The sequence below is a fragment of the Diadema antillarum genome, unplaced genomic scaffold (assembly GCF_040938485.1).
Source record: "Diadema antillarum isolate AM-2024a unplaced genomic scaffold, OU_Dant_1.0 seq00001325_RagTag, whole genome shotgun sequence".
In the NCBI taxonomy this organism is placed as follows: domain Eukaryota; kingdom Metazoa; phylum Echinodermata; class Echinoidea; order Diadematoida; family Diadematidae; genus Diadema; species Diadema antillarum.
Genome location: NW_027272096.1, coordinates 31,775 through 57,564, shown reverse-complemented (window position 1 = coordinate 57,564; position 25,790 = coordinate 31,775). Strand labels below are relative to the sequence as shown.

General features: G+C 38.0%; 1 protein-coding gene across 1 annotated transcript in view; it reads right to left on the bottom strand.

Annotated features, from left to right (window-relative positions):
* The window catches only part of LOC139708332 (mucin-6-like), a 43,744-nt gene extending 24,655 nt beyond the window's left edge, over positions 1-19,089 (bottom strand). Inside the window, exons 1-17 of the mRNA XM_071620293.1 lie at positions 18,870-19,089; positions 17,607-17,687; positions 12,996-13,057; positions 10,915-11,106; positions 10,230-10,434; positions 9,397-9,545; positions 8,877-8,944; positions 7,381-7,744; positions 6,878-7,006; positions 4,805-4,919; positions 4,094-4,220; positions 3,263-3,423; positions 2,508-2,697; positions 1,756-2,170; positions 1,088-1,224; positions 592-704; positions 298-344 (exon numbers count right to left, since the gene is read on the bottom strand). Of these exons, the coding sequence (XP_071476394.1) occupies positions 298-344; positions 592-704; positions 1,088-1,224; positions 1,756-2,170; positions 2,508-2,697; positions 3,263-3,423; positions 4,094-4,220; positions 4,805-4,919; positions 6,878-7,006; positions 7,381-7,744; positions 8,877-8,944; positions 9,397-9,545; positions 10,230-10,434; positions 10,915-11,106; positions 12,996-13,057; positions 17,607-17,687; positions 18,870-18,937 (2,623 nt within the window). The 5' untranslated portion in view covers positions 18,938-19,089. The remainder of the gene's footprint in view (positions 1-297; positions 345-591; positions 705-1,087; positions 1,225-1,755; positions 2,171-2,507; positions 2,698-3,262; positions 3,424-4,093; positions 4,221-4,804; positions 4,920-6,877; positions 7,007-7,380; positions 7,745-8,876; positions 8,945-9,396; positions 9,546-10,229; positions 10,435-10,914; positions 11,107-12,995; positions 13,058-17,606; positions 17,688-18,869) is intronic.
* Positions 19,090-25,790: the final 6,701 nt, after the last annotated feature.

The following is a 25,790-nucleotide window of genomic DNA, read 5'->3' as shown; positions in this document are numbered from 1 at the left end:
CTGTCACTAACGCACAGGACTAGGGTCCAGTCACAAATGACGCTTTTAATTATTATCGGCGGTCCCGAGTTTGAAACACGTCAAGTACCCACGTCCTTGGACAAGACGTTCCTACCAACCATTTCTCTGTCGACCCAGCTGTATAAATTGGCCCACCTGGCAACACTAGGGTAATGATAATGGTAAGGCCCTCTGGCCATTGGTCATTCTTAACAGACGATACAAGACCATTATGTACAGAGATATCAGGTAATCCACCAAAGCACGAATGAGAAGGAAGAGAAAAGAAAAACTTACCTCTGCACGGCACTTCTTCACAGTAGATAGTGCCATTTACACATGTACTGAAAATAAAAGAAAGATGACATGGTATCATCCCTTTAAGGTTTTAAACCTTGTTCCTCTTTCATTCTTCTCATTGCAGTACATATTTCGAAAAAAAGAAGAAGTTATACAGTACTGGAAGGGGTGCACTTCATCAGATTCTATCATGGCAAGTATACACATACCTGTACACACTAACACACACATACACACGCAAGCACACATGATGGATAGCAATTGATGATGACACTGATGCCTCAAACTTACCAAAACTCGCAGGGTTTTTCGATAAAAGCGCCAGGCTTGTGCACGTTGCCTTTTTCGTCGATGCACGGGCAGTCACTTGGCGCCACGCACTCATCAGAGGTGTCCGAATAGATCTGGTTGGGAGAGGGTATTTACAGCTGTAAGTGTTTTGGGGCGCAAAGGTGTTGTCCCTTCGAGACAGCATCTTTTCCTCACAGCTGAGTGACTCGGGAATGTCGGGAAAAATGATATTTCAATTACGGCGGGGATGACAGGTTATTTTATTACACCTTTAAACAAACGATATAACAATAATAATAATAATAATAATAATAATAATAATAATAATAATAATAACAATAATGATGACGATAATAATAATAATCATAATCATAATCATAATAATAATAATAATAATAAGAATAACAATAATGTTGTTATTATTATTATTATTATTATTATTATCATCATCATCATAATTATTATCATTATTATTATCATCAACTGGTATCCTTACCATGTCATTGGCGCAGAAGCAGCCCTCGTGGCAGATGTTCTGGCTGACGGGAGACGTGCCGCTCTGATGACTGCAAGATAACGGGACCATGTGCGGGCAACGAAGGAATTCCCTGCCACTTGGGCACTCCTCAATTCCTATAGGTGTGAAGAGTTACGTTTATCATTTTTTGTTCTCTAGGATGATTAGCCGTGTTTTGTTCAGGTTAATTTTCTATGTTGGAGTACTAAAAGGAAGCAAATTTGAGGCAACCTTTATTGATACTTGTCACACGTCCTTTCGATGTTACTATAATGAAGCTATTTCTTATAGAAGTTCATATCCAGAGTATAGGTGATTTCTCAAAACTCGCCTCACCATCAGATATAGCATGACAGGGCAAAAGGTGCTTTCGCAGAACTCACCAGAACTGCGAGGGGCACTGTGTGTGTGCGTGTGCGTGTGTGTGTGACTGAAGCAGGCGTCATAATATGCTTGCAGTGATTTCTTCTTCACCATTTCTTTCCCAATAATGCACTGCTGCGAACTTCCTTGCGGCCCATCAATTCTTTAGCATTTTCGAAATAAAAACTTGATAAAAGCCAAAGGATAGGTTGAACCCATAATAAAAAAAAAAACTGTTGATAATAGCATTAACAGGATACCCACTCGTCCTGAAGACAACTTACCACATGCGCTGTATCCCGACCACGTGATGGTCACGCCCGCACGGGCGCACTCACTGATGTAAGCCAGGAATGAGGGGCAGGTGTTCCTTTCGAGCATCTCGATCAGGATTGCTCCACTCTCGCAGGCCAGTGTCATACAGTCCTGGATGTAGATGGCGCGATCAACGGCTCCGTGACAGGGGTGGAACTCCGCGCTTGCCATCTCCGAGCATCTCGCAGTCGCCCGTGCGTTATATTGGACGTCCACGTGGCAAAGGCCAAGACCCGACGGGTACGCCGGTAACTCCGGGTTCCCCGGGCAGGGATGGGAAAGCCAACTGTTGACGAATTCCACGATATCGTTGGTCGGGCTACAGGTAGACACGGTCATGTCATCGTTAATGGCGCCATTATAGATGCCACACAACCCCCAAATCTGTAGAGGGAAAGAGAACGAATAAATTAAAGGAGGGGGGGGGGAGGATGAAGGAGTACTAAGGGTGTGGCCCAGTGTCTTATGCTCATTTAGCACACCCCCCTAAAAAAAAAGGTTCGATAAAGATCATTGTATGAACTACGATCGCGTGCGTCTAACGGAGTGACCTAGCTTTATCACTACAAAATTATCGTCAGCCATTACAATTTATGCTCTTGTTGTCAGTTTGGTATATTTTTCTTGTATATATATCATATATTTGCCGTTTGTTTGTTTGTTTGTTTGTTTGTTTGTTTTTGCATATGGATCGTATTCGCATTGTTTGATATGAAAGTACCTGGCCCTTCATGGACTCCGAAGCGCTGATCTCCAGCCTGGAGGCCCAGTCCCATTTCACGCTCAATCCGATGTCAGCGGTGACGAGAAGGAAGTTCCCCGCCATGTTCCTCACCTCCAAGCCGTAGGGTAGGATGAGGGGCAGGTCAACGAAGAAGTGGTCGCGACGAACGGTTCGGTCCGGTTTGAATCTGGCCAGGGGAGATGGATCGTTTGAATGGAATATGATTTACAAGCTTTGCTTTTCAGTGTACTACCTTTTTCCAAACTTACTTTTCTGTTAACCCTTATAGCATGCGTAGGTGTTTTTACTTATTATACTTTAAATAAATGTACATGTACATGTCATACCTTATCACATACTGTACACTGCGTTATGTATTTGTTCTTTTAAAATTGATCTAACAATAATCGTTTAATGCATGCTTTGTATATTGTTTCACTCTTTGTTGGATGGAAAATCGTATTGTATTGAATTGAATTGAATTGAATTGAATTGAATGCATCCACGTACAAAATCAATTATGTCTCAAAGAAAGGTGTTTTCGGTAAAGATGTGTAAGAGTATGATAAGAAAAAAAAAAACATCCACTTCGGCACTTACAGCCGTGTAGAATTTGGATTGGATGAGATGGTGACATGATAGCAATGGTAAATCTTTCACAAATTTTTGGTGATTTCTGGAGGAAACATGAACAAGGACTTTTTCCACCTGAGTCTGTTGTCGCCCCGATCTACCATCTGTTATATACTTACAGCAGAGTTTCGGTGGTGTTGTCGAACGTTATAACGGAAAGTTTCACGTACGGGTCGCAGGCAGTGTTTGCGAGGTAGCAGTTGTATCCCAGACGAAGGTTGAAGGTGAGCCCTCTGTAGCCCGTATCGTCGCGAGGTTCAACCAGCAGGTGCTCACAGGCCTCGAGAGAAATTGAAGAACGGTTAAAGTACCCACATGTATCACGATAAAGTTAATCCACTTGTGCGAGATAGATTGCACGTTTGATCACTTAGTCGAAGTTTTAAGTGCAGTAAAGATAAAGTGATTGCCTTACAAAGAAATACAGAAGAATGAGGAAGATGAAACCTGAAAACCTGATAAGGACTATGAAAGAATCAATGAAGAGAAAATAATGCGATCAATAAATTCTTTCCACATAGGGCCTATACCAACATGGATCGGTTGTTAGTTCACTTTTGGTTTGTCTCTGTTGACATACCTAAACATTCAGACGCATTGGTGAGATGAACTTACTTGAAATTTCAAACATACAATGAAGTAGGCATGCAAATTTTGATTATAGAAGCTAGGGGTCGCGACTAAGTTCAGAATTGCAGTTCTGGGATTTAGTCATTAACATACAGTCGACTCCCTTTATAACCGAACAAAAATCATCTATAAAAAGCCTAGGGCGAATAATGTTTGGACCTGACTTCTTACTTCGTTGTAACCAGAATTTCGTTATAACTGTGTTTGTTATAACGGAAGTGCACTGCACTGCCACAATGACGTAAAACATCAAAATTATCATTATCTTACATCTCAGATGGAGGGGGACCCGCTTCCCGACTCATCTCGTCTCATCCTACCTGGTTGATGCTATAAATCAATCCGTCAAATGTTCGGAAGATGTTGAGATGACTTCCCGTCGCGCTGCACAAGGCCCCACAGAGATTCGACTTTCTCACGCAGTCCCATGTTGCGCCAGTACACGTGCTATAAAGGAGTATCAATAACCAGGGAGGTGAGACGAAAAGCTATCATAGAAAATAATGCGTGCACATGAGCAAATCCACCCCACGCAAGACAATAAACAAACAAGCTAGGTTAACAGATTTTGCATCGACATACCGTATATGGATATGCGTCTTGCTAATCCACTTCTTGCGAATCACGTTGAATATATATATATATATATATATATATATATATATATGTATACATATATATATATATACATTATATATATATATATATATGAATATATACATATATATTATATATTATATATATATATATATATACATATATATGTATATATTCATACATACATAATGAATATAGTATTCGTATTAGTATTCGTAGCATCCGCCGATTTGATCTGACCTGTATTTGACTAACAAAAAACAAAACAAAAAAACAATGGACGTGCTGATGTACCGGCTGGTTACACATGGAATGTTTAGCATCTGTCTCAAAGTCAAACCAGTGCAAGATTGAGACATTTGCACTGCCAATAAGGGAAGTAAAGGGAAGCAATGTCTTGCAATCTTTCGAATTATACATAAACGTGTGCCCACCACAAACTGCAGTCTATGATGATTTCTTCCCCATTCGCATACGATGACCCTTGATGTACGCAGAAGCAATCTGCCCGTGAAACGCAGGAGACATTATGGGCGTTCCAGTATGTATCTGATAAAAAACACAAAATTTACAGAGAGAAAAAGACAGATAGAAGAAGGATAGATGAAATAGCAACATTTTATTCATGTATTGAAAAGGCATCGTTCAATGTATAGGTGTGATCTACAAAGATAAGATGACCAACAACGAGAGAATGGGGAAGGAAACTCGTTTTCACTCACTCGCTATATACATCCAAAAGAAACAGAAGAGAGACCCCATGAAAGAGGAGAAGATTATGAGACTGAGAATGCATGTGGCCATGACTGACCAGAATGTTTCCCGTTACTATGCTAATCATCTTAACGATCGCGAGCTAAACCACGTTCACTTAATGCTTACTACTACCGTAATCGGTTGTAAACCTTACGAATGCTGCGAGAGATATCGTATCTCGGAGACAACAAGACAAAGCACATGCCCAAATACTCTCCCAGATATCAGAAACCTCGTCAGCGTTGATGTTCGTTATTCCGAAGACGCATTAATCCGAAAATGAAATTAGGTTCGTGACTACGAAGCTTCGTTATTCCGAAACGCACATTTCCATATTATACCTAGCACCTAAGGGTACGTTAATCCGAAAATGAAAAAAGAGTTCGTCAATTCGAAAATTTAATGATAGTGCGTGCTAACGAACCTTCCTAGATTATTGGTTTGATTTATTTTCTTGAACATAATTTCATACATAAGCAAAATATATTTTCCGGAATTGCAAACCTTATTTTGTTTTCAGACAAACAAACTGTCGGTTTAACGAGCTTTCGGAAAAACGAACCTAATGTAATTTTTGGATTAACGAACCTTCGGAATAGTGAAGAGTTGTCGAAACCTCAGTGACTACAAGGGATCTAAATGTTACCTAAGAACTGCGGGCATGAGTGCATGACGTCAGTCTGCTATCATTGGCTTAGGGACAAATATCAAAGATGATGAATAGTTGCAAACACGATTACTCCAACAGAGTAAAATCACGTCAAGAAATAGTGAGCGTATTAATCTACAAAACTCTCCGATTTGTGTCCGCGTTAAAATAAACATCCGCGCTCTATGTGCTGTTATCCATATTTATGATGATTGGCATAAAGGATGGTATAGTTTTGGTTGTGATGGGGATTCAACTTGTTAACTTTTTTGAGATAACTAGAAACCACTTATGAAGTATTTAAGAGCATTAGTATTATACAATTCTAAGAAGAATTAATTAATTATTTTTTTTTTGGGGGGGGGATAAATATCGGTTTTGAAATGGCTGAAATATCCAAAAAATAAGGTAAGACAAAGTAGTTCTAATAAAAGGTCGGACCCAACTTTTATTAGAACTATTTTGTTTTGTAATATCTCAACTATTTCAAAACCAATTTCCATCAAGTATACTTTGAATTCGTCTTGGAATTGTATGATCTTTCCTATTTACAATATGTGTTCTCATTAACAAAGAGGTTTACCAATATCTCACGAAATAAAGTTGGAAACCTAAAGCTCCATCTCATCCAAAACTATACCATCTCTCTAAGCATAGACAAGAATTTTCTTGCAACTGATTGACAAATTGTCCTACACCGACGTAATAACGTCGATGTAGGGTAATTTGTCAATCAGATGCAATGAACACATCTCGACGGAAGAATTTCATGAATTTGAATAATTACGCAGTACCCGCTGCATGCTATAAGCATTAGACCCAACACTTGCTGTCAGGAGGAAGCTCGGGGGTCTGGTTAAGATGACGCCTGTCCGGAGATCAGGAGGTTGTAGGTTCGAATCCTGCTCGAGTATGTACGCCCAGAATTTTTCCTTTTTTTATCATAGCTACTACTATAAAACACTGATCAATTCAGTGGTTATTTACGTCGATGTAGGGCAATTTGTCAATTAGTTGCAATGAAAACATCTCGACGGAAGAATTTCATGAATTTGAAGAATTTGGTTGTGATTTTCTAATAAGTTCATTGAGGAGTAAGTACCGGCAGGGCAGTGGCATCCGTCTATGACCTCATCCGTCTGGCATGATTCACCCAGGTAGCTCTGCTCGCATGTCCTTGGACACACAGTCCCTCTCTCATTGTACTCCTTGTTGCTCGGACATGTCAATTCTGAAAGAACAAGGCAACGACAGAAAAAGGGAAATCTAGAAAGAGAGAAAAATTGGTGAAATAAAATTCTATTTCATATGAAAGGACAACAGAGCGAAAAAGGGTATCACTGTCTTACATTATTGGTTGCATTTTTTTTTTCGTACATGTATCTTTTAGTGATGGTGTCAATTATAACGTTTAGCCGAGTGGCGAACCAACCAAAACCTCAATAAAACTTTTGTTCGACGCCATACTGGAGATTTCGTGCAATGGTTTCTCCTGCGTTTGACTGCTTCAAACTACAGTGACAAAACAACAATGTAACGAAACACACTGTCAGCTTTGATATATCTTTGATATGTGCCTAGAACGAGCTCTGGCTGCAGACTCACCACACCCATAACGCTCCCGCCAGCTGATGACAGTAGGTGGATTCAGCAGGGCGCACATTCGAAAGTGTTCCGCCATGGCGAGGCAAATGCTCTCCTGTGCGTTGCTCGCCAACTCTGCTCTCGACCTGGACACACCGACCTCGTTGGCGCACAGATTCTCGAAGCAGGTGACGTTCAGCCCGCAACGAGTGAAGCTAGCATCCTGAAAACGGATCCGACATTCGGGACTGTCCGGAATGGCGGGCAACGCTTCGCTCACGGCCGGGCAGCTCTCGCCCTGAAGTCGCAGGGCGTTGCCTCTTGAGATGAATGAAATATCGTTCCCTCCAGTCAGCAGTGCATCAGTGGCGCATAGTCCGTAGACCTGAGGATAATTTGGCAATTGAAGGCAGATGATTACACCAGGTACATCCTCAGGCTTCACAGGCTTGGCAGTTTAGTTCAGTAGGTATGTATGCATCATGTCTTTTTATGAATGATAAATTAAAATATTGTAATCATTCATTTTGTTGGTTTGTTGATTGTAAATTCATACATAATTATTATGATAAACACATTACTGATCAATATGAAAATTTTGTAAGCACACTCTGTAACTCTACAATACTCTAGAGAACTTCATCAAGACTATGAGAATAATAAATGGAAGAATTATTGGATACAAATGTTGGAATAGTTTTTACCAAAATTACAATCTTCTCTGCCCACCTGAGCCTGTTCTTATTAAAATCGATAGTGGATGTGCAGCTATTCTCCATTCTACCTCCATTGGAGACTGTTGCTCTCATGATACAGTAGTTGATTGGGTGTCGATGAAATCACGTGTATACTTCAAAGCCGTTTAATTCTTTGTGATAAACAATGTAATCCCACTGTTGCAACTGATTGACAAATTGTCCTGCATCGACGTAAACAAGCACTGAAATAGTGTAGTAGCCATGATAAAAGAAATCATGGGCATACATACTCAAGCGGGATTTGAATCAGTTGCAATAAAGAGCAACTCGACGGATGAATTTTATGAATTTGAATAAACCCATGTGTTCCACATTATTCTGCGAATGCAGCCCATGAGTGCTTTTGGAAAAAGAAAAATATTTTAAAGCCATTTAAATTTAGATAGCATTATTTATCCTCTAGATCCAGTTGGGCAAAGTTGTAGAGAGAATTGCAGGTGGTCTAAGCTTTGTTGTGAGGTAAATTTTGATGACAGTACTTTGACCGCGACACTTCCATTGTACCGTAACATTAAAGCAATTTGTCGATCGAGTTGTGCGAGTTTGTGCGAAGTTCGCAAGCTGTAGACTGAGTCAGGAATGCGAACGTGCGACAAAGAAAAAAGTTAATCTTTGAGCTCGGGATCGGTTGTAACTGCCGCGGGAAACAAAGAGACACGAAGATAATCTAGTTAAGGAAACCATGCTTGTCGAGTGGTAATCGTAATCTGTGCATGAAGTTGATTGTCCGTGGCTAAACTTTAGGTACATAATGCTTACCTCATTGACAAACTGGTCCGGGATAAACAGGTATATTCTTTCTCCTGATGCATACTCCACACGCAGATCTATGAGTTGTGGAGAGAAAAGAACGTTTCTGTAACCATGGTAACTATCGAGCTAGAAAGGCATACCAAGAAACGAGCGCATGAACTTGCACCAAGCTCACCAACATCCTATTTCCGGACGCGCAAACCAACGCAAACATTTACACTCACTCACACACACACACACACACACACACACACACAGAGGTGATTTTTCAGTAATCTTTATTGAAATTTCATAGAACCAATTCAATGTAATCATAATAATCATAATTATATCGAAATTAAAAATTTTCATTAATTTGTTCGACGAATAGATACAAATTCCAATACAATTTCCCTTAATATCATGAAGTGCGTTTGTTATCTTTCATTGTCGTTGTTGCATAATATGTCTTGCTGTATTGTCTCTTAATTTTTGTTGTTAGCGTAGGTAATTCATCATCAACTGTGATAATGAGAACATAGATTACCATGGATGTCTCGCAGAATGTAATAGGAACCTCTCTCGACCACGCTGAACTGGGTGTTTCTCAGCGGGAGCGTCGCTGTTCGGTTGCCATGGAAGACGCCGTTTGGGGTCAAGGTGACACGGGCCTTGACCTCGGCTGATTCTAATGCACTGAAGGAGAAAGCACGAGATGAGAAAATTACAAAATATCATTGTTTTACCTGATTTCACTGTGGAAACAAAAAAACCCCGTTATTTGTTTATCGGTTTGCTCTTACATAGAAAATTTAAGATATCTTCAGTTTTCTAGCATAAAAACAGATCACATTAACTCTTCTATGAAGTGCCTGAGGATAAAATTACAATATAGTGTCAGTAACAAGTCCCAGAAACGTGTACTTTTTCGTTATGAATTATATGATTTTTTAAAAATCGCTTTATATCATATTTGTATCCTTCACCATCATGAATTTCTAGTCTTCTCATCCAGTGATTACAGATAATCGACTTCACCTAGCATTACAAGCCCATAACTGATTGTATGCTTTTCCTTAAACTTTGCTGATACAAATACAAATATTTCTGCACTACTGAATTCATATGTATGTATTAAGAGGAAGATTTGCCTTTAAATTGGTTCAATGTAAAAGTAAGCTCATAGAATGTTGATTTTTTTTCTCTGTAGAAAAACAAAAACACCAACATACAAATAAACAAACAAAAACGTTGAGTAAGTTTTTAGAACGTTGATTGTTCCTCTAAAAAACAACAACACACGAACGAACAAACAAACAAAAAAGTTAATGTGTTTTGAGCGTCCTGCTTAGGCAGTCCTGGCATCCTCTGTGCGCTTACATGTACGTGATGGAGACGTCATCATCATTTTCCCCGGAAACCGTGTTGATGATGAACTCTACTGCCTCCGAACCCGTGCTGGTAAGCTCGATGGTTGCCAAGTAGTAGGAGCACTGGCCGGGGAAGTAGTCGTAGTCTTCGGCTCTCAGTCGCTTGTAGTGACGACCCTTGACGATGGAACAGATGTTTTCTGGCAGCTGGATCCCTGCCCGAAGACGGGTAGAGAGATAGATTTGCCAAGGACAAACGTGACATAGGGTTAAGGATATTCACTTTCGAACTGCAGGTCCTAAGTTCGAGTCACAAACGAGTGCGTTTATCACTTTACATGTAGAGTATAATGTAAATGCTCGGTTTATTTTAATGCCGAGTGCATGGAGGGCAGTGACAGCCTCAATGTGGATTGAACAGCAATGCTAACTCTGAAAGGAACATAGCAACGCTCTTTGTATGTAAGACATGACACTTATCAAGGAAAGCGTAAATGATAAATGTTGTTGTCGTTGGCATTGTGTTGTTAACTTGTGTTTTAGCCACTGTGCGGTTATTTGTGGCTATGGGCAGTTATTCATCATTAACCGTGACTTATGAAAAGAAAAAAAAAGGAGAGGACAACAGGTATAAGTGGAAAGTAAAAATTAAGACCAATGAATAGGAGTAAAAGCGGAGGAGAAATTCAACTTACTCTCGCAGGTGGGCATGTTCCTGTTGAACTCGCTTTGCGATGAGCAGATCACGGTGTTGGAGCCAACAAGCGAGTAACCTTCGTCGCAGCTGAAGACGCATCTGTCGTTATGATCCACCGTTTCGCCCTCAATGCTGCCGCAGAACAGTATCCGCAGGCCTTCGCTCAGGGGCGGGACGGTGCACCTAATGGCTGAAAGGCACACAGTGGTATAACGTTTACATCGCTGTTTCAGTTTGCATTCTTGTCAAGGTCTTACCTGCATTCTTTCTTCTTCCTGTTTTTTTTTTACGTATTCAGTGTTAGTCAATAGACCGTTCTGTCAGACTGTAATGTAATAAAATTGTAGGCATGTTTTGCTTATAAGGGGATGTCTGGATATAAGCGCAAAACTTGGCAAAACCTATCAGAGGGTAGCCCTTCCCAACAACAAAGTATAAATTCCTGCCTAAGAAACCAATGGAAGGGGAGAGGTGATGAAAAAAAAAAATATGTTGCCGATAGGCTGGAGGAAAAGAAAGCGTCTATAAACAGATAAGTTCTGTAATGCATTCAGATTTTATGCATACTTTGTCAACAAAAGTTTCCCAAACAACCACAAAGCTTGCCGGAGGCTTGCCCGACCTAGCAACCAGTTTGCGAATGGAGTCCTGCCTAGTTATGGATACTAATTGCAGTGAGCAGATCAGATGAATAAAATGCTTCGTTACTAGGCTGTTTTGGTAAATCCATAAATTGTAATGAATTACGGAAACGGTCTAATGCAATACTATAATAGCTACGTTTAGACGGTGATCATTATAGTAAAACCTCGAGGAAAGCTATCCTCGACAATAAGTTTTGTGGGACACCATGGGTCGCATGGTCGATTTCGGTGCGAAATCGATCATGCGACACTTGGCGACCCATACAACATATCCTCGAAGTTCGGGGTTTCCTCAAAGTTTGATAAGGATCACTGTCTGAACGTAACTACTACAGAAACAATCGGTTTGCCATGCTTGAAGAAGCCCCCTGAATCCCAGACAAATTAATTCTTTGTAACGATACATGCAAAAAAAAAAAAACAACAACAACAACCCGACAAGTAATTCAACACTAAAACTAAATGTATATTCATACATCTAAAATGGTCCTTCAAGTTCTATCTGGCCCTCATTAAGATTTTAGATGCATGGAGTAAAGGTCAGGAAACTCGCTGAGTATGCTTTACAATACGTCCCATCTCTCATCCCCCTTCCCTTTCTATCTATCTGCAAGCATGTAAAAATTACTCTTCTAGTATGGAAAAATGAAGTGTAAAAATAAAAGACAGGATAGATATTCACTCTTAGAGGAACGAATGTACCTGAGAAGGTTGGTAGGGTGTTCAATCTGACTTTGCAGGATGCACGATGACGTCAAAGTAGAAGTTAATTATAAGTATCTATACACTCTAAAGATGAAATGGCAAATTAGAATTTTAAATGTTGTTACTCTTCAAACCTTTAACTACACTTTGGCACTCAAAATCTTAGAGCACACTTTCAAAAATTGTAAATCAATAATTTTGAGCGTTAAAGTCAACATTTACAAAACGTTTGGAGGAGAGACAACATTCAAAATGTTGACTTACCATTTTTTCAGAGTGTTTGTTTGTTTGTTTGTTTGTTTGTTCATTTCCATCTGAGAAGATGGCTGGATGGCCCATATTCAGCTACACTAAGCTGGTCTTCCATGGGGTCCAGTTGGATGTGAGGTGGAACCACTTCACCGGGTTAAACACCCTTTACGATGAATGAATGAAGCGGAATCTTTTACGTGCATAAGTTGTGACACTCTCATACACGGGACCTCCATTTTATGTCCTATCCGTGGGACAGAGTATTTTGCCACTTGCTAGAGGGGACGGTATGATTACACACAATATTGCTCAGTCCAGACTCGGCGTCGAAACTGTTCCCTTAGGATCGTGAGGCAGACGCGCAACCGAATGAGCCAACCCACCGCCCAAATTTGTACAAATAAGTATAATGAATTATGCACATAATCATATTATGTTCAAATGACAAACAAACAAACAAAAATGCCACGTCACTTACCGGTTGTGCAGTCCGGTCCTGTCCATCCTTCACAGCAGTTATTCTCCGTATTAGGAACCAATCTAATCGTTGCAACAACAACAACAAAAAATCACTGAGAACTTTTTATTTTACATTTTCTTTATTTCAGGTTGTGTGTCACACTTAAAAAAAAAAATGTTTAAAATGTTTCAAAAAACTTCAAAATGTCTTGTACTTTTTTCCCCACCCTATCATTTGTTTATCCATAAATATTATTTTTCATATTTTGTAATTGTTGACACATATATGTACTTATGTTTTATGTGAGAAAAAAAATGTATTTACAAGTTCTGTTGGAGATGAAAAAATGAATGAATGAATGAATAAATGAATGAATGGTATAGCACAGAGATGAAACGTTGACCAAACTTCACTTGCAGGATTACGTGGTTTTAGTATTACTTTATTGTTCCGTGAACTGTGTGTGCGTATGTGCGTGTGTATGTGTGTGTGTGTGTGTGTGTGTGCGAGCGCGCTTTTATCATTTCAACAAAATCAAAGAGAAAATCATTTTTTTTTTTGGATAAAATACTCCTGAGATTCCACACTCATCTGCTCATTCAAACTCGTGACCAGGGCATCCCCCTCTCATTTTGTTATGAGAGAAAAAAGGCATCTTCCATTAGAAATGTGTAATTAAAGCAAATCTCGTGAAAACACCCTACAAACCAGACCTTTCAAAATGTTTTTAATCAGACGAGATACGTTCTCGAAAGAGATTTTTTTTACACACGATCGATATGAAAAAAAAACCTCACTCGATACCATATTTTATGATCGAACAGAGGACTTATGATAAAAGACGGAATTCAAGGTGTACACTACAGCGTATTCTTAACAGTGAACCAATGGGTATTAATGTAATCGATCTTCTCCGCTAATGCGTCCGCTTCTCAAATAGCTCACTTGCTTTTCGTACGATTCCACTCTCCTGGGAAATTTAACCATTTGCTCAGTGGACAGATGGCGGTATACAGGCTATGGGGCGCTTGTACCATCATAATTATATCCTCATATATCCATCATATCCATCATTTCCAACAGCTGTTCGATTGCTCCCAATCACAGCTGCTATAAATTGCCAAAATAGATTTCTGCATGGCGTGAGGCAGGCAGTACACACACACACAGGAGTGATGCGCATGCGTGATTTTTACGAGTTGGAATGAATTCTGATAAGATTATTGGTATTATGAAAGCTAATTTTAGAGTGACGTTACATTATCTTAACCACTTAAAATCGTGTGGTGTTGACATCTAAATTATATTGGTCAATCGTGATCATGTTAGGAATTGTTTGGAATGTAAGTAACCCTATTTGGTTAAAATCCCTCCATCCGGGGACAAAAAAAAAACAAACACACTCAAGATTAGAACAAGATGGGTATATAGGTCAACGTTCAGAGAAATTATTATAATAATATTGTAACGGAGTATGTTTACAAGTCTATGCAGATAATAATGATCCTGCTCTATATTTATACACCAAGCCATCCTCCAATGTACTCAGAGAAATGATCCAAAATCAACAAACGTTGCGAATCCGGTTCAATTTCGTGGAATCAGGAAATGGAGTTTTAAGAGGAAGAGAAGTGTAGTCTGATACGGTAGATTGTTTGAATAGAACATGTCCGCTATCATAGGCAGTTTTCTCCTGGTATCACACCATTTCGTTAAAATTCTGTCTTTCTTTTTCTTAGTATTACCTCCCTCTCTTAAGTTGTTATTTTTTCTTAGTTATACATTCTGTTTCTTTTTTTTATATTAACTTTTTCTCGTAAGAAAGGAAATTGAGTTTTAAGAGGAAGAGAAATCTCAGTCAGATATACGCTAGATCGTCGGAAGAGAATAAACCCGCTAAGCAGTTTTCTCCTGGTATCACATTATTTCTTTATTAAAATTCTTTCATCTTTTGTTTGCTTTTTTCTGAGTGTTGCCTTCTTCTCTTAGTCCATTTAAACCACAAACGCTTCTCTTATTTTGTTTACGAGGCGATTACTAACATTACAATTCTGTTTACGAGACGATTATTAACAGTACAATGTCAGTTTGAACGCCCTCAAACCCTATCAGCACTCATCATTTCAGTATATTCATTTCGGAAACCCAAAGCCCATTTTTTTTTTTTAAATCAAAGCTCGCGGATACATGGTGTTCATGTTTCTCATTGTGCTGAGAGATTGCATTATAAAAACTGAATTGGAGCGCCTTTTCTTCCTCTGATAAAACCAAAACAACCAGTGAAACGAAGAAAATAACTTTTTTTTTTGTTATTGCTTCAACGGGATAGTGAATGCTGAGAAGCAACAACTCAGAGTGTTACTAATAAAACAAAAAGGAAAATTAACTACTATTCACTTATCCCAACCAGTGCAACCCTCGCTGCCCCTCCAACAAAAATAATTTAGTGACTTGGTGATCTGAATAACACACACACACACACACACACACACACACACTTTTTTAACGATATTCTTTATTTGAATTTAGTGAAATATCAGTCTCATTTTTACAATGAGTTTGAAGAAGAATAAACTGCTGTTCTTTTCATTTGTGTTGCTGAATCACATTCTTTTTTTAAACATTTTTTTTTTCATATCAAGCCATGTAGGCCTATACGATAGTGATATAACACCTCTACACAAATCTCAGGAAAACACTATCTTGATCAATCCGATCAAACTTATCAATACCTCCTTCATTAAACTAACACTTGTGCTGCTGAATAACACAACTTCTATTTCTTTTCTTTTTTTTTTTGGTAAATCATACCTTGTATACAAACGCGATATAAAATTCTGCATAAATCTCAGAAAAAACTACATTGATCAACCTAATCAAATTAATCAATATTCCTCACTACACACCGCTCACTTGAGAATACAGCATTTCACGGAACCTTGCCTTTAAACTAAGATCTTATAATTAGATTAATCAAACGAAATTCACCATCATTCTTTTAACCTATCACCCTACCCACCTCCCCATATCTGATTTTGTTTTACAAAACAGAATAATCTTAATATTCTCGACACAAACCGTGTTCCTACTTAACCATCTTAACTAACAAATCATTACCCTGCTACTTTTTATACCTGGCTACAACTACCCAACCCCACCCCATCACACACTTCTCTACCACATATTAAACTTACCCATTCAAATATACTCACCAACTCCATTGTCTCCCTCCCCCCTCCCCCCCCCCCCCTAGAAAAAAACACACAACGAATCTCAACACACACATGCACACACAAAACATCCCCGAAAAACACACAACGCACACACGCACACACAAACTCAAAACACATACACACATACAAACTGAACACTCGCACAAAATCACACTGCATGCACAACGTGCCATGGCTAGCTGTTTCATAGATTTACACCACAGAAACCATGGTAATCATACCCGATTCTTAGATTTTACAGCAGAAAGCGAAACTGACCGTACTTCTAACTTGGGGATAAAGATCGAACATGATAAACAAAGTATAAAATACACACCAACATTCTGTACATCAATCCCTGATCAACCACGGGGATACGAAATTGATAGAATTAACCAATCTCTACAAAATATTCAACTGTTCCCATTTTTTCGAGTTATAGAATCCGAGTTTTACCTGTTTTTACCGCAATTTGCTTTTCCTCCTCAGTAAAATCTAAAATGATTTTCTTTATCTTCTCCCTTTGGGCTATTATTTTCCACTCATGACCAAAATATTCCAACTTTTACCAAAATTATCAAGGCATTCACACATTTAATTCTGTTTGAACTGCCTTGTAAGCCGAAGAAAATATCCCCCATTCCATGTCCTTTCACTCAACTAAATCAAAATGCTCAATAAGAAACTGCCAAGTCTGTTTTACTCTTACACATTATTTTCAAAAATAAATATGAATAAGTTTACCTCTCTAATCAACAATAAAAACAAAGGTATATCACCCCTTGTAATAACTTAAACTGAATTTCCCTGTGTTTACTAAGTAATGCCGTGCTTCTTGGTCAGATAAAACTCATTCTAATTCCTTTTATCAGTCAAATCAAACTTCCTTTCACCATGTTTTATTTCAAAAGTATACAATTCTTGTAAATCTGTAACAAAATACCAATACATTGTCGCAGATTTAATGTTTTGAAAATTTGATATCGTACCAAAAATCTTCAACTGTATATCACAAGTAGACAAATCAATTTGCTGAAATTTATACACTGCACGTTGTGGGTTCTTTCCAGTTCTCTGGAAAAAAATAAATGTAGTTGATCTTAATTACACTATTTTCCTTAATGCCTACATTTTGAAAGTGCACAACGGGTTTAATAAAACCTTTTTGTATTGTGGCGTACATCATAGATACCCTTCCCATATAAATCACAATAAAAAATACTCTTCCCCTTTATACAAATATTTCATTCTACAAATCTAATGACTTCATGTCAACTGTATCCCTTTAGAATTGACTGATGTAGATAGAGAAAATCATAGATATTAGAAAAAATAATATTGGCTCCATCAAAAAAAAAATCATATTTCCACATTTTTTCAAGAAAGAGTAAAAATATTGACATATTTATTGACTTACCGTCTCTCCATGCACCTCTCGCCAAACTCCACAGGAACGGGACAGTTTATCTCGACATTTTCGTACGTCGGGCACTTATGCCTTTATGAGGAACAATGGACGGTAGCAAGAATAAATTCATGTTTCATTGCACCCTTAGGAACAGAAATGAAATTACAGAAGTTGTCGAATGATCCTTCTTTTGAAGTTTAATCGATTTTATTTGGTCATCCTTCAAATGTGTAATTCGTCTTGACGATATCCAAAATTTCGAAGCTGTTTTTTTTTTTTAAATATCAACTATGTTCCTCAAGTGACCGAAATTTTGCCGTTTATGTGTTTTTATTGTGTATTTGTTTATCTAATAATATGTAGAATCTTATATTAAAACATGTTGGAATTCTAAAGTCTGACGAGGAATAGATACCCAAACAATTATCAATGCTTTTCATTTCATAAACAAATTCGTGATGGGAGAGAAACAGATTATTCAATTGAATTCTATTTCAATTTATTCAATTTTCCAACATTTTAATGAAAATACAATTGTGATTAAAAACAGAAACAAAAATACGATACATTGTTTACATGACACTTCCTATGTATATGTGTTAAAATTTACAAAAGGGATATATGAATACAAGAAAGTGGATGGAGATAACAAAAGCAAAGTTCATCGAGGTTAACCCAACAAACATGTAATACATAATGATTCCCATCAATCAAATATCATAAAAGCTGTAGATGCACAAAATAAAAATTGTATATAAAGGGAATAAATAAGTTACTAAATCATGAAGAGATACAGTCATACAGGAAGCCAAGAACACACACTCTCAGACATACACACACACGCAGTCACGGACATACATACAACCATACATGCACATATCATACAGAAATACATTATGCCATAACACTTCCTTTTGGTGTTAAACACTACCATTCATAGATGCTTTTAGAAATATCAAGTGAAGCGCTACAAATTATTCTATCTCTCAAATTGTTCCGTATAACTGGGCCCTTGTAGAAAAATGAATGTTTTGAAACATCAGTTCTTTTTAAAGGAATACAGAATTTTTGGGCCAATCTTAGTATTACCACTACATTGATGTGAAAATTCAAAGATACGTGACGAGGTATTTCATTTTTAAAAGAAACAAAAAATAAAGATTGCAACATTGTAATAATTTGGATTAAATACATGTATATTCAAAATTTTCAGATGTCTATGATGTTCAAATGAAAATCAAAGTAAGGAGGAGTAGAGATCAAGAGTCTTACTCGGTTTGTGCAGAGGCAATGTTCCAAGATGTGATCAAAAAACATGCGACCGCCCATTCTAAGGCCATCGCGACACAGTCGGTTACTAGAACCCTTAATAACAAGGAATGTTCTATAAGGAGTGACGGACTGGAATCGGTGATACCCAACTAGCATCGATGGAAAGTTGCAAGTATGAACAAGGAACCTCTAACTTGACGCTAATTTTATATCTTCTTGCCGCGCTGCTTGGATCCCACAGAGGACCAGCTAGTGCAGCCGAGTATTGGCTATGCAACCATCTCGTAAGTTCGAACCCCCCCCCCCCCCAAAAAAAAAGGAGCAACAACCAAAATTATACGAGGGAACTCTTGAAGCAGCTGCCACGGACAGGATACAGGCATATCACACACAGTCATGTTCTATGGTAACATCGACCTTCATAAATCAAATGGGTGATTTTCAATGTCACGAGTTTATTATCTTTTTTAATTTTCTTATTTTCATTTTTAAGCACTGGAACAGCATGTAACATGACAAGAGCGACAAAATAACATGTAATGTTATATTTAGTTCAGTGGTTGTGAATTGATAGCATAGACTCTTTGGAGACTGTAACAGAGGCGACAACTCATTGAATAACCGGATCTTCTGAAAGCTAATACGACACGACAATAGCTGCATAAAGATGTGAGAAAACATGTATAGCGATACAGATACTGGGTAATGCACCCGTGCTTCACAGAACTAACAAACGATAACACACCCTGTTTGGGCATGAAGACTCAACATTGGTGAAACGGGTCAATCTAGTCAATCTTGAGTTTTTCATAATATTATTGTGTGAAAAAGCCATTCTTCTTGTACACTGTTGTAACGTTTGGGACCACAAAACGAATAGGAAATTATAGCTTTAGTTTTTCTAGATTTTTGTTTTTATAATAGTGTGATTAGGTATGTCTTTAAACCCATTTTCATTTCTTAAAAATCCTTCACACACTCTTCACTTTCAACTGCCATAACTTTTGAAAGGATGATGCTACTGCTTTGAAAGTTGGTGTTCGTAATGGATGGAATGTGTTTATAAATTGTGACCCTGCACCTCAAAACAAACAAAAAGTCGCCAGACATGAATTTTTAGTTAAGACCATATTCTGAAAGAGCAGACTTTAAGCTTTAAAATGATGTATAACTCAAATCAAATGGACTCTCCTAACCTATCTAAATATTGGAAAGAAAGCACAAACTCAGGAAAAGTGTGAACTGAGAAAAGAGGCTCTGAAGTGCAGTGTCTATTCAAGCGCTTAATCTTTACCAAACCGTGCTTGCTGTGCGATGAATGGGACAAAAAACAGGAAGTAAACCACCAGAGTAACAACAATGAAGGGATTATCAGATTAAATTGGAATTAAGCATGCCTCATTAACACATTCTGTCCATAATTAATGCCAACTTTCAAAGCAGTAGCACTATCCTTTCAAAAGTTATTAGAGTTGAAAGTGTAGAGTGTGGACAAGGTCTTTCAGAAATGAAAAAGGGATTCTAAAGACACGCCTAATCACACTATTCTACCAAAAATGTCTGAGATAAACTGCTAAAAAACACACTTTCCTGCCCGTTTTATGATACCAAATTTTAGCATAATGTAAAAGAAGACCCGCTCTTTCAGAAAATATGAAAAAGTCAAGTTCGGCTAGGTTGATCCATCTCAATTATTTCCAGTCCTCACACAAAATCAGTGTGTGCGACTTTATGTTCGTTTTGAGGTGCACAGTCACAATTAATCTATAGACCTTACACTACGGGGCCTCTGTTCTCAATACACACTTTTCCAGAGTGCTGCTTTCTTTCTCGTAGCATAGGTTAGGAAAGTTCATTTGAATTTAGTCAAGTGTGATTGTTTTTTTTTTTCATGCAGAATCTGTCGTTCACTAGAAATCCGTTTCTAGCGACTTTTTACTGGTTTTGTGATACAGGGTCACATATAAATACCATTGCTTTTGAGTCAGTAGGATACAGGATAGCTACTCGTTACGGAATGCAATGGTGCCTGTTTCATGCAATACCTACAGTTTCACGTTTATAATCATAATGATAATAAGTGATACGTGATAACAATGATACAATATAGTAAAAATTATATCAATAAACACAGTAATGATAACTCCTTGATGATAATTATCCACGCCCATCCCATAACAAAATAGTATGTGTTGATGGTATTTACGGGTGCACAACACGAGTTCGACACCTACAAATAATACAGCCAACGAGTCATATAGCTCACGAGTTATATAGCCCACGAGTTTGACACTACGCAAACAAGGTCCAAAGTCCCACAAGACAGAGTTAGAGCCCAGTGATGTAACGTCGAATTCGTAATTCGTTTTCACTTCCTGTCGAACTCGCAGGCCTCTTTTGCTTGTTGTCGAACTCGAGGATCTTGTTTGCCTAGTCTTATCAGAGGGACAGAGTTACTTTCCCTCTTAAAAAGGAACGGTATGATTACACAAAACATTGCTAAGTTAGACTCGAAACCCGGAAACAGAGCCCAGGGCCAGAGGCCCTTATAGGATCTTGAGGCAGATTCACTTTCTACTGAGCCAAATCATACGGTTTAGGAACCTATTTTTTTACGAATCAACGACCCTTTGGAGGAACGAACTTAATTTCGTTTTCAGATTGCTGAACCTCAGGAATAATGAGACTTTCTTCATTTTTTGATTATGAACCTTTGGAATAACGAACCTACAAAAATGGTCGAATTAACTAACTCTATTTTATGTTCGGCCTCACTGACCTCTAGGTACAGGGAATTAGTGTTATTTGGGTTAACGAACCTACGGAATAATGAAGGTAGTTTATTTTCGGATGTACGATTTTTTTTTTCAAAATAACTAACAACACTCGAATAAATGTCATCAACTATTAAAACACACAAACATGAAAAGACAAAGAAACATGCTGCTATATAATAGTATAAGATATCATACAAAAACTGCATGGGCCCTGTTTTATGTAGAGTTATAATTTTTTATATTGTTGATTTCTATCATAATAGTCTATGGCAGCCTGTGTGGTATGGAAAGGAAATTTACAATCGATTATATCTTTTGATAAAACGGGGCCCTGATCGGTCACAGGAACTCTTTCAAGCTAATGTGTAATGATAATTGCTATTATTTCAATGGAAGAGTCAATATTGATGTTCAGCAAAAGTATCAATATTACCCGGTGATTGCGGATCATGAGCGTGGAGACATATTCATAGGAAGCGGTGAATTTATAAATGTTTTACGTCATTGTTGAATTTCTTACATATCAAAGTGCAGGCGACGGAACGTGGGGGGAGGGGAGGATTACACTAAAAGAATTAAAATAAGGGCAGTGTTCGTTAAATTCTAAGAATTAAAAGTAATCATTTCGGGGCCAATGTGACGAGTTTAGTTTAACATGCCGGTCGTCTGCTGTTTATTGAGCATGATTCCGCTGCCTCCTCTGTCCCCGGGATATATTTTTTCTCTCGCACCTGTTGTGTATAATATATGCACAGCAGATGGTTAATATGTCCGTCGCTTCTCCATAAATCACACAATGGAACAGACAGTGATGATTAAACGATGTAACATTATAACATAGCTTTGTCCAAATGTGGAGCTGTGTTAGTGTGTTTCTGTGCATATATCAGGGTACCAGAGCCGGTGCAACCGGGGGAGGCCCGAGACCTCTCACGTTTTTGCAAAAAATATAGGGTCGGATTTTGTTTGTTTGTTTTACTTTTTTTTTGCTTTGTTTTTGTTGTTGTTTTTTCGTGTGTTTTTTTTTTTGTTTTCTGTTTTTTTGCTTGTCAGCCGAGGTAGGTAGAGGATTGGCAGCCGAAAATTCTATATTTTTCAGTCTTTTGTATTTTGTATTTTGTCTTTGTGTTTTTGTTTTGTTTTTCTTCTCTTTCTGTTTGTCAGCCGAATTTGTAGAAAAGTCGCAGCCAAAATGTGGAGGCCTTACTTTTTCTCTTTTTTTCAGCTTTTGGCTTGTCAGCTGATTTTGTAGACCAAAGGCAGCATGATATCCCCCCCCCCCCAATCCTGACACCAAATCAACGTCCCTGTTCCCATAAAGTTGGCCCTCTCACTTTCGAAAAACGTAGCGCCGCCCTTGTGTATAGTTACATTTCATTACTCGGAAGGTTTCTAAGGATAAAATGTCCATCGCTACTTTATGATACTCATAGAACATTACAACAGTGACTAAATGATGCGTTATGTTAACGTGGCGTTGTATGGTATCTCTCTGCGCATGTCTAACTAGTACTTTTCTAACATTTCTAAAGCAAAGCCGTATCGTAAGAAGCGTATTTTTTAATTTATATCCTTATATTGATAAAACCATGTCGGAACGTAAGTAACGTGATGCTATAAACAAAATGAGGTTGTGGTGTATTCCACACAAAGAATGACAATCGCAATTTTGTTCATTCTGATACCAATTTACTTTTGAGCAAGGAAGTATAGGGGCACCTGAGGCCTTATCATGGGCCCTAACAAAGATGTTAGCACTGAAAGTCGCGAGCACAGACCTAGAAAGTGGAAATGCATCTCGCCAGCGTGCGGATCTTTTTTTCATTAGCATTAGGATTGTGATGATAATGGCTTAGATATCAACTCATTGAGGCTGCCTATCACGTTATTAGAGATTCATTATTTCTAGCTTTCACCATTAAACACAAACCTAAATGTCATAAATCAAATATATTTAACGCAGGGTTTGCCAGGATCAATCAAAACCAGTCAGCAGAGCGATGTCCGGAGAAGTTCATACGTCGTATGCATACATGTTTTGCACTGACGGCCGATTCACGAATCGAGCAATTTCATTGGTCGAAGTGAATATACTCCGAGTCATTCAGTGACTGAATTATCCAATGGGAGCGATGCACAGATAGGGTTTCTTTCTGCGAATTATCACTCCAGCGAAGACACGTCAAACGAGTTTGAGGCAGGCTGGAGCAATATTGAAAACGTGCACGACGCTGACATTGATATCCTGCTGTTCCTACGAGGTCTTAAAAAGCGCCAGTGTAGAGTGACAGGGCACTAAGGTCGAAGGCAATGAATGAAATTAGATACAGCTGACAATCATGTCATCAAAGCGTTTATGCTTACGTCAGTGCTTCGTGTTGATTTTATATGGAAATATTGCAGTGCCCTCTTTTAATGAGGTAATCAAACTTTAAGAGTAAGGGTGAGTTAATGTGTGGTACACGCGCGCGTGTATGGTATAGTAATTTGAGTTTGCTTAACCAAAGAATTTGAGGTATTTATAAATATCATTTGAGCTCCCTCGTGGAGACCTAATTAGCTCCTTTGTGGAGACAATACGAGCTCCCCCATGGAGACTTAATGAGCTCCTTTGTGGAGACAATATGAGCTCCCTCGTGGAGACGATAGTGAGCTCCCTCGTGGAGACTTGGTACATACATATATATTTAATAATGTTCATATTTTTCTCAGATTGATAATGACTGTTTTATGTTAAGTGATGTCTGGGGCAAATTATTTGTATAGGGCCCCATTTTTCTCTTTCTTCTTTCTTTCTATAAAACAACAACAACAACAGTAGATCTTCAAAACTTCAAAATTTAAACGTTTTATATGATAAGATTTCGACAAATACCAATACAAAAGTCTGAAAGTCATCTGGAGGTCTCCTTTAACTGTCTTCTTCAAGTCAATTTCCTTATTTCATATAAACATCAATATCAAAAACTTGCATATATGTTTTTGTCAATCCATCCCTAGTATGTATGTATGTATGTGTATATATATATATATATATATATATATATATATCGTGTCCCAGAAAAAACGAAACCGAGTGTCAATGCAATTCTTTGCGATCATCATCATATATTTGCTTTATGAGATATGCATGAATGAAAAGATACCTCTCTTCTTTCATTAGATGCACAACTCAGAGTTCATGATGCATACATGACTGAGTTATATATAAGTATATGATATATGTATATATATATATATAAATATATATATATATATATATATATATATATATATATATATAGATCATGTAATCATAATAGATCAGATGATATATATATATACATATACATATATATGTGTGATAAAAACCTAAAATGGCAATAGATCTAGGTATATATACAAACATATATATAGATCATCTTTATATATACATCTATACATATTAAAGATGATCTGGTGAATTGTACATTTCGTATATATTTGTGAATATACAGAACATTCCATAATTCACAATTTACTATGCAGGTTATCATACTCTAGCCTGGAATAGACAAGATGATAATAAATATCCTGTGGAAAGTCGTATCATCTTCTACACCAAAGTTTCCTAAAGAACAGTCTATGTTTGATTTATCAGTTTGCATTGATAAAATCATGTCGAATTCGAACGCAAGTGGCAGGCAGCTAATGCGGTGCTTGCAATATCTTTAGTCCATTGAGCACGTCATGACAATAACGTGGTAAAAACTCTCAACCTATAAAACCCGCTGCTTATAATGACCCACGTCACTGTTATTGCTGGTAATCCATCAATTTCTGTCGGACAATAATCTTTCTTCCCTGTGATATTAGGCATCGTGTGGTCAATTGCGGAAAATGAACGATAAAGACGAACGAGTTACAGATTGCATATTAAAAGCGGAAACCCTGGCACTAGACATCACTAGAGAGTGACAGGGTGAGATGCGATGGAGATTAATCATAATGTATGCCTGCGCATAATAGGTCGTCGATAATTGGTCTGCTGACAAGGATCTATTCCTGCATCCTTGCTTGACTCTTCGACTGAGCATGCTAGCTTTATCAGTCACAGTTGGGTTAAAACATCTCTCCAATATCACCCGTGTGCCTTAAACGTTTAAAGTCAGTCACGGGTTACTAC